At 38.2% G+C, this 14,486-nt stretch overlaps 1 protein-coding gene across 10 annotated transcripts in view; it reads right to left on the bottom strand.

Moving 5' to 3' along the window:
* The window catches only part of CPEB3 (cytoplasmic polyadenylation element binding protein 3), a 189,909-nt gene that overhangs the window by 117,752 nt on the left and 57,671 nt on the right, over positions 1-14,486 (bottom strand). For all 10 annotated transcript variants that reach the window (XM_073353901.2, XM_073353906.2, XM_073353907.2 and 7 more), the window contains exon 4: positions 518-574. In XM_073353901.2, coding sequence (XP_073210002.1) covers positions 518-574 — 57 coding nt within the window. The remainder of the gene's footprint in view (positions 1-517; positions 575-14,486) is intronic.

The raw sequence follows: 14,486 nt of genomic DNA, 5'->3' as shown, positions 1-14,486 counted from the left end.
GGTGTTGTTTTTTTTTATTCGGAAAATAATGTTTTCATCCTCTTGGAACCTTAATTAAAGAAACTTTGAAGCAATTCGGTGGGGATGCCACACCAAAATAAAATAACACCTTGAGTCAGAGGCCAAACATAGAAAAATTCAGCAGGATTTGAACACATGAAAACAGGAGACTATAATGGAAACAGTTGTACAACCTTAACTGTAATAGACATTACCATGTGTCCAATAAAGTACACACAGCAGATGTAAAATAAGTGTTCATTATCGATCATACTAAGAAAATCTGTATTAACTGAGTGATTATAATGTAATATCCACAAATTTAAGTTCCGATTGATTCAACAATAAGTTATGATTAAATACACACTCCACATTTTATTTGACCTCTCCTCTCTACAAATACACACACACACACACATATGTACATTAAATCTAAATATTACACATATAAAGTATAAGAACATATTGTAAAAAAATATTTCTCATGTCAAAAATTTGTTATAGACAAACTACTTACTGTTAAGAGCCATAATATTATCTGTTCCTGGATGATGGAAGTTTATTCCCATCCGCCCTACAAAGTAAACAGAAGTTATTTATTAATAGCACATCACCCACACAAAAAGGCTAAAATTCAGTATCTTATTTTGAAACTGAATGAATTCCAAAGTTAAATACTACCATTACAACAGGTCATGTTATTTGTAATTTCAGTCTGCCAGAATGAACATCTAAGTGAACGTACATTTAAAATATACAATATATAAAATGGAAGTATAAAAAGTTAAAATACTGAAGATCAAGCAACAAAACTGGAAGAATAAAGCAGACAGCAATAATGATTTTTTAAGAACTCTCTCAATTTGCCTTATGCTTTATACAAGAGACAGAACTTCATCACTCAAGCTTGTACTTCCACTTCACTAAAACTGCATCTTTTAGGTTAGCCTTCGAAGTAAGTAGCATAAGTGACCAAATCATTTTGGAAACCCCACAAAATTTCAATGCCAACAAGGAGTTCAGTGTTTTTCCATGATAGTTTCCACACAATACTGAGTTGTTCTCTGCATATTCCAGTCGTTAGAGATTGGAAGGAAAAAATCAAAGTAGTGATACTTTGTCCCGATAGAGAGAGGATCCACAAAAAGTCAACCTTGACCTCAAAGAGCAAGAAACAGAAGTTAGCTTTACTTCTGTTAAGATTAATCTTCATCTTCACTTAGAGATTATCTGATTAATGAAATATTAAAACATGTCCTAGGGAAAGAACACTGAAAACTTTATTATAGGACTTTCTGAACCAAAAATCCCAGCCAACTGAAAGCTATTATGTGATCTTTTTCCATGCTACGTGGAAGAGGAAAAAAGAAATCAGGAATAGCAAAGTAATTACATCCATTTATAATCAACTTTACTAATTGACTCTTGACTATTTAAGAGTATTATAGTTCAGTCCATGTTATATGATTTTGCCCTTAGAATTGTGATTAAGTCAGGAAGAGCTAGGTAAAAGGCTAGTATTTATTGCCTGGTTGTAGAGAAAACCTGACATATTAGGATTTGAAACAGAGCTCAAGACCTACTCTGTTAAAGGAACAATATATCCAACTAGTTTCTTTATTATAGGTGTCCCTCCCCACTCCTACCCAATAAATTAAAACCTCACTCTGTTTTTAAAAAGTTTACGCTGAACGAAGAATGGAGGACAATCTGTCTGTTTCTCCTTCTCTCATATTTTCAGTTTCTACCTAGAAATGAAAAACTTCATCTGAAATCACAGAAGACTATCCTGTTGTAATTACTACTTTTAGTGCACAGATGCAACATTCTGATTCAAGACACTTGTGACTTTACTAAGCATTTAAGAAAAAACAAATTTTTAATAATTTATCATTTAAATTAATTTGGAAAAGCTACACTAAATAAAGCTGCAGAACACCACAATAGTATAAGAAAGAAGTGGCACTTCACTTTATTTTTGTAGGGAGTGGCAATGCAGAATTTTCACTTTATTTTCCAAATTCCTGAGTCAAAACTTCTTAGAAGCTCTGCATTACACTACGTCAGACTCTCCAATTGGAGACAATCTACTAAAGTTCACAGTGTATTCTTATGTTAACCTGATGCTGTGGAAACACTGACACAGCCATTATTTTAGTTAGTGTAAGAACATGAAAAATACTTCTATATTCTTGTCAAAGTTATTGCAGTACCCTTTAAGTACATTAATCAGTACAAGGTTACAAATGTTACATACATACCAATCTCTGCCAAATACAAGAATTAATTATAGTTATTAGTGCTGCAAACCAATTATTTAATTTTTACAATTATGTTTTTAGTTGAAAAAACTGATAATGTTATAAAGAAACTAGAAATTCCAATCCTGATGCAGGAGGTTTGGGGTTTCTCTCCCCCATACCACTGTTTTTTCTTTGTCAAAGCTGAAATTCTGCTGTTTAACCAGCTACAAAAATAAAATCAAGTGTGAGACATCTGTTTTTTGTTTTGTTTTTCAGGCAGTCACTGTGCCAGGTGCTGCCTGCATGACATTTTGTCACCTGCCCTTGGCCTGCTATTTTTAAGTTTTCTTTTCAACTATCTGTCAAGAGTAGCAAAAATGTAGGGTTGTACATGCAAGGAGATATACATGTATATACATAAAAAGAAAAGGAGTACTAATACGGCTGTTACTCTGAAACATGTATATACATGTGACCTTGTGGGAAAGTTCTCATCATGCCATTGAAGACACACACAGCCCCAAAAAATAATAAATTAATTGCCTTAATAAACAGCAAAATACTGGAAAATTCACTCTTGTATTAATACCATATTAAATATGGGTGATCTAATCAGCACTGGAGAGATAGAAATCTATTCCGTACAGCTTTGAAAAGTATCTAATAGTGAGTGTACATTGTATTGCATTAACCACAGAATATATTAGTATATTACATGGCAAATTACTCAATGTAAAAATAGTAGGCCAAAGGCAGATGAAGTGTCACATAAGCATTTTAGCATCAACAAAATTTTAATTTTTTGCTATGTACTTAATTTTATCTTATACCCAAGTCTTCTGTGTAAATCTGCCATCAAACCAGGAACATATTTCAAGGAGAACATTGTGTTGAAAAGTAGGTATGATTGATTTGGAAAGCCATCACTTTAGGAGTGCAAATATAGTACTTGATCTCCAAAAGAATTATACCACACATTCAGGTTTCAGAGTAGCAGCTGTGATAGTCTGTATTCGCAAAAAGAAAAGGAGTACTTGTGGCATCTTAGAGACTAACAAATTTATCTGAGCATAAACTGAGCTGTAGCTCACGAAAGCTTATGTTCAAATAAATTTGTTAGTCTCTAAGGTGCCACAAGTACTCCTTTTCTTTTTACCACATATTCAGTTATAGTGTCAACACTATGGAATGCCTTTAGCCAAAACAGTTCCTCTTAGTAACTAACTTTAAAAGCAACAGACAGAAATTTAGCAAGAGAAGTCTGGAACAAAAGATGTGAGGAGTTGAAAATTAGGCATGGACACTCACGTCTCATTCATGTCACATAAAAAAAGTCTTCTGAAAACTATTTAACCAATATTTGTACTCAAGCCACACCTGCGATTTTCAGTTTGCTAGTCTTAGTTTCACACTTATCTGCATAGTTTCAATTATGTGCTTTGCTAGTACATCTGTAATTGGTGTATTTAGGCTGCAAAAATTCTCTGTCTCCATTACAAAAAGCTTACTGTCAATCTCTGAATCTTTCCCATGCCATGTGACATTGCTTAGGGCACAAAAAAGGCTCCTCCCATCGCCCCCAACCCCAATCTATTCTGGGATGCTCTTTGCAAGTCCTCTGTGTTCTGTCTCATAAGTTTTCTCTTTCTAAGGACCGTGGATTCTTTCCATTGGCCCTTTTTCCATGTTCCTCCAGCTGCCCAAAGGGACTCCTGCCATGACAGACAGACACGCTGGCATCATACTTGACACATCCCAGATATTTCCATCTTATTTTCTGGATAACTATGTAGATAAGGATTGAACTCTGATGAATCTTGGCATTTGTTATAAATTTATTCCATGTATTTATTCTCAGTATTTCCCTGAGGCATTTGCCTTTGAACGCATTTAGAAATCTGTCTACACCATTTGTGTTTTTCCAGCTTTCACATCCATACGTTAAGGTAGAAATAACATTTGAATTGAAGATTCATAGTTTGGTCTTTAAGTTGTAGATTTTCAGTGGACAAATCTTTTTAAGCTGATGAATGCAGCTATCGCCAATTCCTAAATAATATTTCTTCTGGATATCTCTACTAGCTTCCACTAGCAAAGTATGTGAATTGACTCACCTCTTGTATTCCTTTGCCTTCTAACAAATACTTGAGTTGGGGTTTGCTGGGTTTCTCACGAGATTTGTTTTTTCACAACTAATTATTAACCCAATTTTTCTTGCAATGCTGGTCTTCTGGTCTTTGCTTGCATGTTGGTTGAGATGGCAATTAGAAGAGATGGCAGCAAAATCATCTTCTAGCGTACTGTTACTGAACCATGCAATATCTGCATGGTATCCATCTATACTTTTTCTCATAATGAAGTCAATGCCAAACAGGAGAGGTGAGAGAAAGCATCCTTTTTTTTGACACCGGTATCTATATTACGCTATTCACTCAAGTCTGCATGTACTTTAACCATGCATGCTGTACCTTGCTATAAAGCCTTGATATTTTTGTTGGCACACCAGAACACTTCCTGAGTGAATTGTGATGGATACTGTCAAATACTTGTTTCTGTCATTTAATGCTCTTTTCGATGATTATTCTTAGGGTGAAAATCTAGTCGTCACATGATTTTCTAGGTAAAAATCCAGCCTGCTCCTCCCTTAGCTTTGCTTCAACTACTACTTTTTTTTTTCTGCTTAAGATACACTCCCTTCAGGGATAGGCAAAGCCTTCTGCAGTAACACCTCACCAGTTATTGCAATTGCTTGCGTCACCTTTCTCTGGTATTTGACGACAGTATAATGATATTTTTCCGTTGTTCTAGAGGCTTTTCCTAGTCCCATGCTTTGCTGAAAAGTTCAGTGATTTTATCAATGATTTCATCCTCACATGATTTCAACACTTCTCTAGTGATTTGGTCTGTAGCTTTCCCAGATTTTAAAACTTTTTCATTGAGTCTTTCACTTCTTTCTTTGTGATATGAGATGTTACAATGTCTAATTTTGACTATTTAAATTCTTTGACAACGTTCACAATCTCTTGTGGAGTTAGTGTGCTTGCCCATTAACCTTTGCTCTTTTTCTGTTAGAGTCTTTCCTTGTTTATCCTTAACATGTCCCCCAAGCTAGTATAAACTTGCCATTTAGAGCCTTGTTGAGTTGGTAAAGTGTGTTATCACCACCTCTTTCAGCAGGCACTCCAGATTCTTTGACATTGTTGTCTATGTATTTCCTCTTATCTCTTCTTGTGCTACTTTACATGGCTTCATCCTTTATTTCATACAGATTTTTGCTGATGCTTTTTTCTGGAGGTCTTTTTGAGGAGCTAATGTTTGCTTTAACTTGTTTCTTTTATTTCAGAGTTCAATACACCAGACTTGATGTTTGCTTGTGTGGGAAAAACTTGGCATCTATAGTACTGTCATGAAAAAAGCACCATGACACATTAATGTTGACTTTCTGTGATGGATCTAAGTCTTGTACCATCTGAAATCTGTTTTTCAGTTCAACTTGAAATTGCTACTATAAATGTCCTGTCTAGTAGGCTTTTGCTGTGTTTTCTGGCTCTTTTGGTGGTTTTGTTTTTCTTAAGTTTGATCTTCAATCTTGACACACAAATTGTGGTCACTTCTAACATCAGCTCCTTTGTATGCTGTGACACCCCAGACAGCAGATCTAAATTTTCTTCCAGCACACTGTTGACTCAGCCTGGTTCCTGGTTACTTTCTCTAAGGAATTCCATTTTACTTTATGGACAACTTTGTATTGGAGTAGTGTTCTGCCAATTAGGATCCTTGATACTAAGCACAGTTCTATCAGTCTTTCACCATTCTGATTTTGGCAACAAAAGCCATGCTTGCCCATTGCTTTCTCCTCTCTGTTATCACCCCCGCCCATGGCATTGAAGTCCCCCATTACTAAACAGATGCCATGCTTGAGAAAATTGTCAGAGTTTGAAGGCAAATGTAGAACTAACTTTTTAATTTCATCATCGTAGTTATCAGTTGGTGCAAATATTGTTTTCAGTGGTATTGTAGTCATGATGGCCCCAGGATATGAAAGACACAAGGAGGGTGAGATAATATATTTTTATAGGTTTGTAGTGGTCACAAGGTTATAGACTGTGAGTCCTCTGGGGATGATGTTTTGTTTCTTGCATTTGCTCAGGAAGTAGATCTGATTGTTAAGTTTGGCTTCCTTCTTAGGCCTGGTCTACATTACACGGTTATTTCAGAATTAGCCGAGTTACTTCGAAATAAAACTGATTCTCTCCACACAACCAAACCAGTTTTTTTGATTTAAAGGGCTCTTTAATCCAATTTCTGTACTCCACTCGGCAAGTGGAGTAGCGCTAAAATCGAGATTGCAGTTCCAGGTTACAGGTACTGTGGACGCAATTCGACGATATTGGACTCCGGGACCTATCCCAGAATGCTCCCTTGTGACTGCTCTGGACAACACTCTGAACTCCAATGCACTAGCCAGGTAGTCAGTAAAAGTCCCGGGAACTTTTGAAGTTCCTGTTTGGTCACCACCATCACAGGCGACCATGCAGAGTCCACCATCACAAGAGACAGTCCCGGATTTGCAGACGTGCTCCAGCATGGTCCAAACGGGAAGTAGTGGATCTCATTGCATGTTGGGGAGACGAATCTGTTATGGCAGAACTACGTTCCAAAAATAAGAAACGCAAATACGGACACTAAAGTCTCCAGGGCCATGATGGAAAGAGGCTACTCCAGGGACACAGAGCAGTGTCGTACAAAAATCAAGGAGCTCAGACAAGCGTACCAAAAAGCCAGAGAGGTGAACAGGCGCTCTGGGTCACAGCCCCATACATGCCGCTTCTACCGTGAGCTGCATGCAATTATGGGGAGTGACGCCACCACTACCCCACCACTGTCCGTGGACACCTGCAAAGAGGGAGTAGCATGGAGCGAGGCGGATGAGTTTTTGGAAGGCGAAGAGGGGGAGGAGGAGGACAATGCACAGGTAGCAAGTGGGGAATCAGTTTTCCCCCCTAGCCAGGAACTATTCTTAATGCTGGAGCCAATAGCCTCCCCCCACTCCCAAGGCATGCTCCCGGACCATGACCCTGGAGAAAGCACTTCTGGTAAGTGAGAGCTTGATTGGAGCTACACGGTGTGGGGAAACCCAGCCGTGCTGGGCTGGTTGCGTTCAGTTTAAAGGGCTCATCCCCGCTCAGAGCCTCATTGGAGCCACACGGGCTGGGGTGGGGGGAGAAGGGGGAAGGTGTTGTGTGAAGTGATCATCCCAGAGAGCCCACAGACCTTCCTTTTATATGGCAAACCCACCAGGCATTGCTTGCTATGAGAAAGGGGTCCCGGCAGTTTGAAAGCATTGAAATGAATGCGGAAGAAGCAGAACCCCGCGTGCCCCTAGGGCTAACCATGGCTGCCTGCAAGCTGAATTCTGTTGCCTGGCCGCATGTGATGGCTTACTCACACTAAAGTGGCAGGCACTTCAGTATAAGAGGCAAAATGAGACCTTGTACAGAAAGTTTCTAATCGTCCTGTTGTCTGGCTGTGCAAAACTGGCTGCCAGGCGAGTTGCCTCAACCTCCCACCCCACCTAAATGTCTTCCCCTTACTCTCACAGATATTGTGGAACACATAACAAGCAGCAATTACAATTGGAATATTGGTTGTGCTGAGATCTAACCAAGTCAGTAAACTGCGCCAGCACGCTTTCAAACGTCCAAACGCACATTCTACCACCATTCTGCACTTGCTTAGCCTATAGTTGAACTGTTCCTTTCTACTGTCCAGAGTGCCTGTGTACGGCTTCATGAGCCATGGCATTAAGGGGTAGGCTGGGTCCCCAAGGATAACTGTCGACATTTCAACATCCCCAACAATAATTTTCTGGTCTGGGAAGTAAGTCCCTTCCTGCAGCTGTTCAAACAGACTAGAGTGGCATTAAAGCCATCCACAATGGTCTGCACATTTCCCAAAGTCACCACCCTTGATAGCAGCTGGTCACTTGCATCATAGCAGCCCCCACAGTAGATGTGCCCACTCCAAACTGATTCCCGACTGACCGGTAGCTGTCGGGCATTGCAAGCTTCCACAGGGCTATGGCCACTTACTTCTGAACTGTGAGGACTGCTCTCATTTTGGTGTCTTTGTGCTTCAGGGCAGGGGACAGCAAGTCAGAAAGTTCCATGAAAGTGGCCCTACGCATATGAAAGTTTCTCAGCCACTGGGAATCATCCCATTTCTGCAACACTATGTGGTACCACGAGTCTGTGCTAGTTTGCGGGGCCCAGAATCGGCATTCCACAGCATGAACCTGGCCCAACACCACCATGATCTCCCAATTGCCACATGCCGTGCTTCTAGGAATGTCTGTGTCCATGTCCTCATCACTATTATAATTGCGCTGTCGTCGCTTCCTTGCCCAGTTTTGCAGGTACTGCACATACTGCTGGATAACGTGCGAGGTATTTACAATGGTCAAAACTGCAGCAGAGATCTGATCGGGCTCCATGGCTATGGCGCCTGCATGGGTAATCCTGGAAAAAGGGTGCGAAACGTAGGAGAGCAGAATGGCAGCAGAAGAGGTGCTGTTCGGTTCATGGTAGCCAAAAAAAAAAAAAAAGGCGGGAAATGGTTGTCTTCTGTAGCTTTCACGGAGGTGGGAGCCCAGGACAGACAACATGGAGAAGCTCAGAAGCGCAGCAATAGCAGGAGAGCAGAGTTGGCGGCAGAAGCTGTGCTGCTCTGTTCACGATGGCAAGCAGAGTTGGCAGCGGAAGCGTTCGATGAGGAAGAGAAAGAGTAGATAGTAGAGATTACATAGGAAGATGAGAGGTGGATTCATAGTAGCAGGAGAGCAGCGGTGCACAGTCTGCGCATCAAAAAGGCGCGAAACAATTGTCTGCCCTAGCTTTCATGAAGGGAAGAGCAACTGACAACACACCCAGAAACACCCGCGAGAATGTTTTTGCCCCATCATGCACTGGGAGTTTAACCCAGAATTCCAGTGGGCAGCGGGGACTGCAGGAACTGTGGGATAGCTACCCATAGTGCACTGCTCTGACATTTGATGCTAGCCTTGGTACTGTGGATGCACTCTGCCGAATTCACATGCTTTAGTGGGGACACACAAGACCGAATGTATAAAATAGCTTCCGAAAATTCAAATAGAATAATTTCATACTGTAGACATACCCTTTATGCTGTGGAGTTTCCATTTCAGTATAATATTGCCATTTTCATTTATTGTGTTTGAAATAAAGTTTTGAGAGATCAGCTGTTAATTAGGCCCCAGTGTATAAGTGATTTTTCTGCTTTGCAAGTCTTAATTAAAGCTACTCCTTCAAAGTGACAACCGTTTTGAATCCCTGCATATATTAAGACTATTTTCATTTTTGAATTGCTTTTTTTCAGCTCCTGGAATCAACAGTTGCTTATTCCAAGGCTCTGGAGATTATATTCATCCATTTCTTCCATCACCTGCATAGGTTTGGTGTTAGAGCCATTGGCCTCATGTTCCAGAAACATACTTTCATAGTTTGTTTTACCTTTAGTAAAAAACTTCTCAGAGTCTTGGCAGCTTTCACCAAGACTCATAATTCCTATTAAGCAAGAGTCCATTACTTTTGCATGATGTTTGTTGGAATGGCTATCTTGCTTTATTTCTGTATTTTAACCTTTAAAGACAAAATGAGCACAGGTTGTTGGCTCATCACTCAACCCCCAACCTTGAGGAAGAAAGGACTGCATTTTGTTTGATCCCTACTCTTTGACCTGCCAGCTTAGGTTATCCTAACAGGAGTAAGAACCCCTGCCAGCATAGCTCTCAGAGTAATTTTTGATACTAGTTACAAATTATAAGAGGACACAATAGTCGCACTAGTTACAAATTAAGACTGGCAGCAGGCTATCACATCAGTTTCAACATCACGTTTGGATAGTACTGTAAAATGGATCTGCACACTAAGAGTCGTAAAATGTAGAATTCCTTACATTCATAAAACACAGCCTCATATGCATCAATTCACTTTGTTCAAGAAAGTTAGTAATATTATATATGTATTCAATTAATGTTGTAATACATTACATTCAGAAGGAATGGATAAAAATGATGGCGGCTAAAATTAAATTTCATGACCAATGCTAAATTTATCTTGAAAGCTTCAACATTTGTATTACATAGTAGTGATTAATGTAGTTGCCAATACTATAAAAGTGTCCTAAATATGTTTGCATTGTACACCTTCTTAGGACAGTGTTAGATAAGAAAAAGTTTTGGTAATGAAAGCTATGTGCCACCTGTTCTTCTTGATTAAAACTAGTAATTTTTTTAGTTTACAATTGCCTAAACAAGAACATATTTTATCCCATCCTAATGAGAGTTGCTTATTGTTTACTTGGAGTCCATGCAATTTGAAATCAGAAGCCATGTCACTTAGTAGTAGTGCTCTGCAAAGCCATATTTAAAACTTTGATTTGATTTCCAGTTCCAAAATCAACTGCTCACCAGAGAAGCAATGGTTGGGAGTAATATAGAAGTGGCACTCAGCCATGGAGAGTGCTTTTATCCTTTTAGCAGGATGAAATTGAGAACCTGAGCAGATACCTTTCAAAACCAGTTTTTCAGCTGGAAGAATAACTATAGGAGAGTGCTTTGAAGGTAGAAGGAAGGACTCCTCAAAGCTCCAACAGGCACACAAGTAATTCTCCCTCTCCACCCAGAAATCAAGACAGTAATTAAAATATAGGCAGCCATGCCATGTTTTGATTTCAAAACCATGTATCCTATGTCTTCTAGGAAACAAAGGGGAAAATATCATGGCTTAAAATAGAAAAAAAATCTTTCAAAAATCAAAAGTCCATTCTCAACTAACATTCATAACAAAACAAAACAAAACAGGTTAGATTGCAGAAAGACCTAAAGGTTAAGAAATCACCTACATAAATCTGTGCATGTGACCTCAGCTGACTGGATTTAGATTAATGACTCCACATGTTTCCAGCAGAGAAGGGAATTTTTTATTTATTTTAATAATTGCATCTTTTCAAGGATACTCTCCAGTTATACAATAACCAGTAATGTATAAGACTAGGAATAAGGGCAGCCAGATTTTCAGCACATTGTTGCTTATTCAATCTATACAAAATTAATACTTACATTGCACTGTACCAACATACTGGGCAAAAGAATTACAACAGTAACAGCAGCAGTGCTATAGTTCAGGGTCTGCTGTATTTCCATAACAAACATTTTAGAGGCTTACAAAAAATTCAACTCCATTTGGATGCTTCCAAGTTTTAAAAGTATCAAGAAGCAACTATAATTTAAGCACCTATTTCTAATCTACAATGTGTCAACCTAATGTGTGCTCACAGAACATGGAGACTACTGTTTACCACAACCAGACATGAGGATCTATTCATCATAGTTGTCATGGTATGTGATCATTTTCTCACTGCACATGTCTGACAACCACCAGTTATGAAACTAGTTTGTATTAATGTGAAGAAGCGGAGGCCGAGACAGTTTAAGCTTGTTATTGAGTAAGTTCTTCTAACTTTCATTGAATAGACAAAAAGATATGCTGTTACTGAGTAGTGAAAGCCAGCAGCAAGAGAGAGCAATAAAATATTTATTAACAAACCACATATTCCTCACAGCCAAAATACTCATGCTACTGTTATATAGATGCCACATGTAATAGATGAGGATCTTCAAGCAGAAGAAGTATATTTAGCTCATTAATGGTCAGTTTTCATAATATTATTGTATCTACTACATCAATTTTACAATAAATCCTACTGAACAGGAAAATAAAACAGGAATTATGGCTTCAGGCAAAGGAGATAGGCAAGTCTTCCCCTCCACCCTCTATGTACGTATCTTTTGTGTAGCATCAACACTGTGTTAGACACCTTGGTTAAGCTTCTTTTATTCAAAGTTGAAAGAGGGCAAATTTATAACCTTACTAGAGACAAATTAACCTCCCCCATAAATCTTTTTTAAAATATTGAACAATTTTCTTTATAAGATGCTGAGTTTTAAAGTAGGAAGGATAAAATGGAGTTATTAGAGCTGCAGATGCACATGAAGCCATAAATCAATGAGAGGATGTAGCAGGGAAGATTTTAAAAAGTATCAGTTAAATATCTGCATCCCCAACCTAAGTTAAAGAAAAAAAAAATAAAAAAGACTCAGCATCTAGGGAAACATGTCAAAGAACAGATACACTGGATGTAGGCAATTAAGTGGTAAACATGCTCATGGCAGTTACATTAGATAAAAAAATAAATAAAAATCAAACTTAAGAAGAGGGTTATAAACCTTCATGCTTTAGTGCAGAACCAGACAACTATATGATGAGAATAGGAAAAATTTTCTCTTGTGGGCAGGTTATTCCATAGTCTTCTACTATGTGGTTTGTTGCAACTTACTCTAAATCTTCTGGTACAATTGTCAAGAGTCGAGATACTGGACTAGATGGACCATTTGGTTTGATCGAGGATGGCAATAGGTGTCCACACACAGGTAGAAAAAGAAAAAAAAAGTCCTTTAGCCTAGTGCACAAATTAGAGGACTCATGTATTTTGTTTCTCTTTGAACAAACTACTGAACTAGCCTCTGTTTTTTCATTTTTTCCTCAGTGTCTCTTCTTCATCAATATTTACAGGAAAGGCACTGGTAGGGTGTGTCAAGGGAATGAAACATTAAGAAGTGGATAGTATGCTGCAACTAGTTTTTCTACAGCAAGTGTTGTGAAGAATTGACAACAGAATGCTATTTTTAGAGCTGATATTCCAACGTAAAACAAATTTAGGAACATTCATTTCACTTGAATGGGGAATTGTGAAATTTAGTGCAACATAAATGAAGTTTAGCTGCAGATTGAGAGAACACAAATATATGATCCTCTCTCATTCCCTTTCATCTTCCTTCGGTCATGCCATAAGACTCACATTTCTTTGCCAAAGCATTCTCCAAAGAATTAGAACAGAAAGTGGGCTTCAAGGTAAAAGCCAGCAATTAACTGAAGAGTAGGATGGAAAATTGACTGTCCCTTCTGCGACAGATGCCACTATACTCACAAAACCTATGAGATTAATTAACAATATAGCCTGGATAAACTAAACAACTTAAATAATTGTAGCAGTTGTACATCTGACCCCTATGGAATCACTATAAGGACTAGAAAAGTAATATTGTTGCTTTTAATATATTTGTATATGGATGGAACGAGAATAGCAGTTAAATGTACAATTTACAATAATTAGATAGAATTGTACTAGTTGCCATACCAACTACAGAGATTTATTCTCCAGTGTTATTCTTGACTACGTTTCAAATACGGGAAGCTAAGATACCACAACATGGCCTTTAAAAATGTATTCAAATCACACTTGTTTTTAAAGGAGATCAGTCATTTATTTTTGGCTTCTAAATAGATTTCTAATAAGAAATAAAGTTTTCATCCATAGAAAAATATATCTTTGTATAGAAGAACTTCCAATTATAAAACATTAAAACTTTAAAATATTTTATTGACTGAAATAACACAACATAACAGGAAGGAGAATAAAGATCTGATAAGAGAAAAAGTTTATAGTTTGCTAGTTTACATGAGTCCTATTGTATATGGAGGCAAAGGAGAACACTGTCCTATCTTAGTCTCCACTAACCCAGTAAGCCTTTTAAAAACAGGTACGTCTCTCTATTACCATTGCAAACATAGAATTAAATGCACAAGGCAAGATTAATGTGATATAGCACTGAAAATTTAGATGAAAGGGAGGACATTCGAAGTTATTAAAGTATGCTTGGAAAACATCTTGCCTCTGAGTATCTGATGTATATGTAGTCAGAGTCCCAAACAATCACAGACTAACATAGGTATATGGGAAACTGCTCAGCAAATATTTATCTTACAAAGATGTGCTAAGTGGCAATAGGGAAATAGAAATAGCATGTACACTATTTTCTAAGTTTTCACAAACAGTAAAACCCATCTTAACTATGATTTGAGTGTGTTGTTTCTGCATATTTATACTTGAGGAACATACCTCTTGGTGCCTGTGAGCTTTTCTTCTGTATAGCTCAGGCACTTCTTCCAAGGCCCATATATTTAACAGAGCTTATCGTTGCTCTGAGCAATTTTGCCTGGGGAGGATCACTAAAACAGGATAAGAGGCAACATAAGGAAGAGCAAAACGGTTTATTCAAGCCCAGCATCTCTTGTGCCCAGCACTTTATGGTAATTAAATGTG

Source organism: Lepidochelys kempii, chromosome 7 (assembly GCF_965140285.1).
Source record: "Lepidochelys kempii isolate rLepKem1 chromosome 7, rLepKem1.hap1, whole genome shotgun sequence".
Classification (NCBI taxonomy): Eukaryota; Metazoa; Chordata; order Testudines; family Cheloniidae; genus Lepidochelys; species Lepidochelys kempii.
The sequence above is the reverse complement of the archived record's forward strand: the minus strand, read 5'-3'. Positions and strand labels throughout refer to the sequence as shown.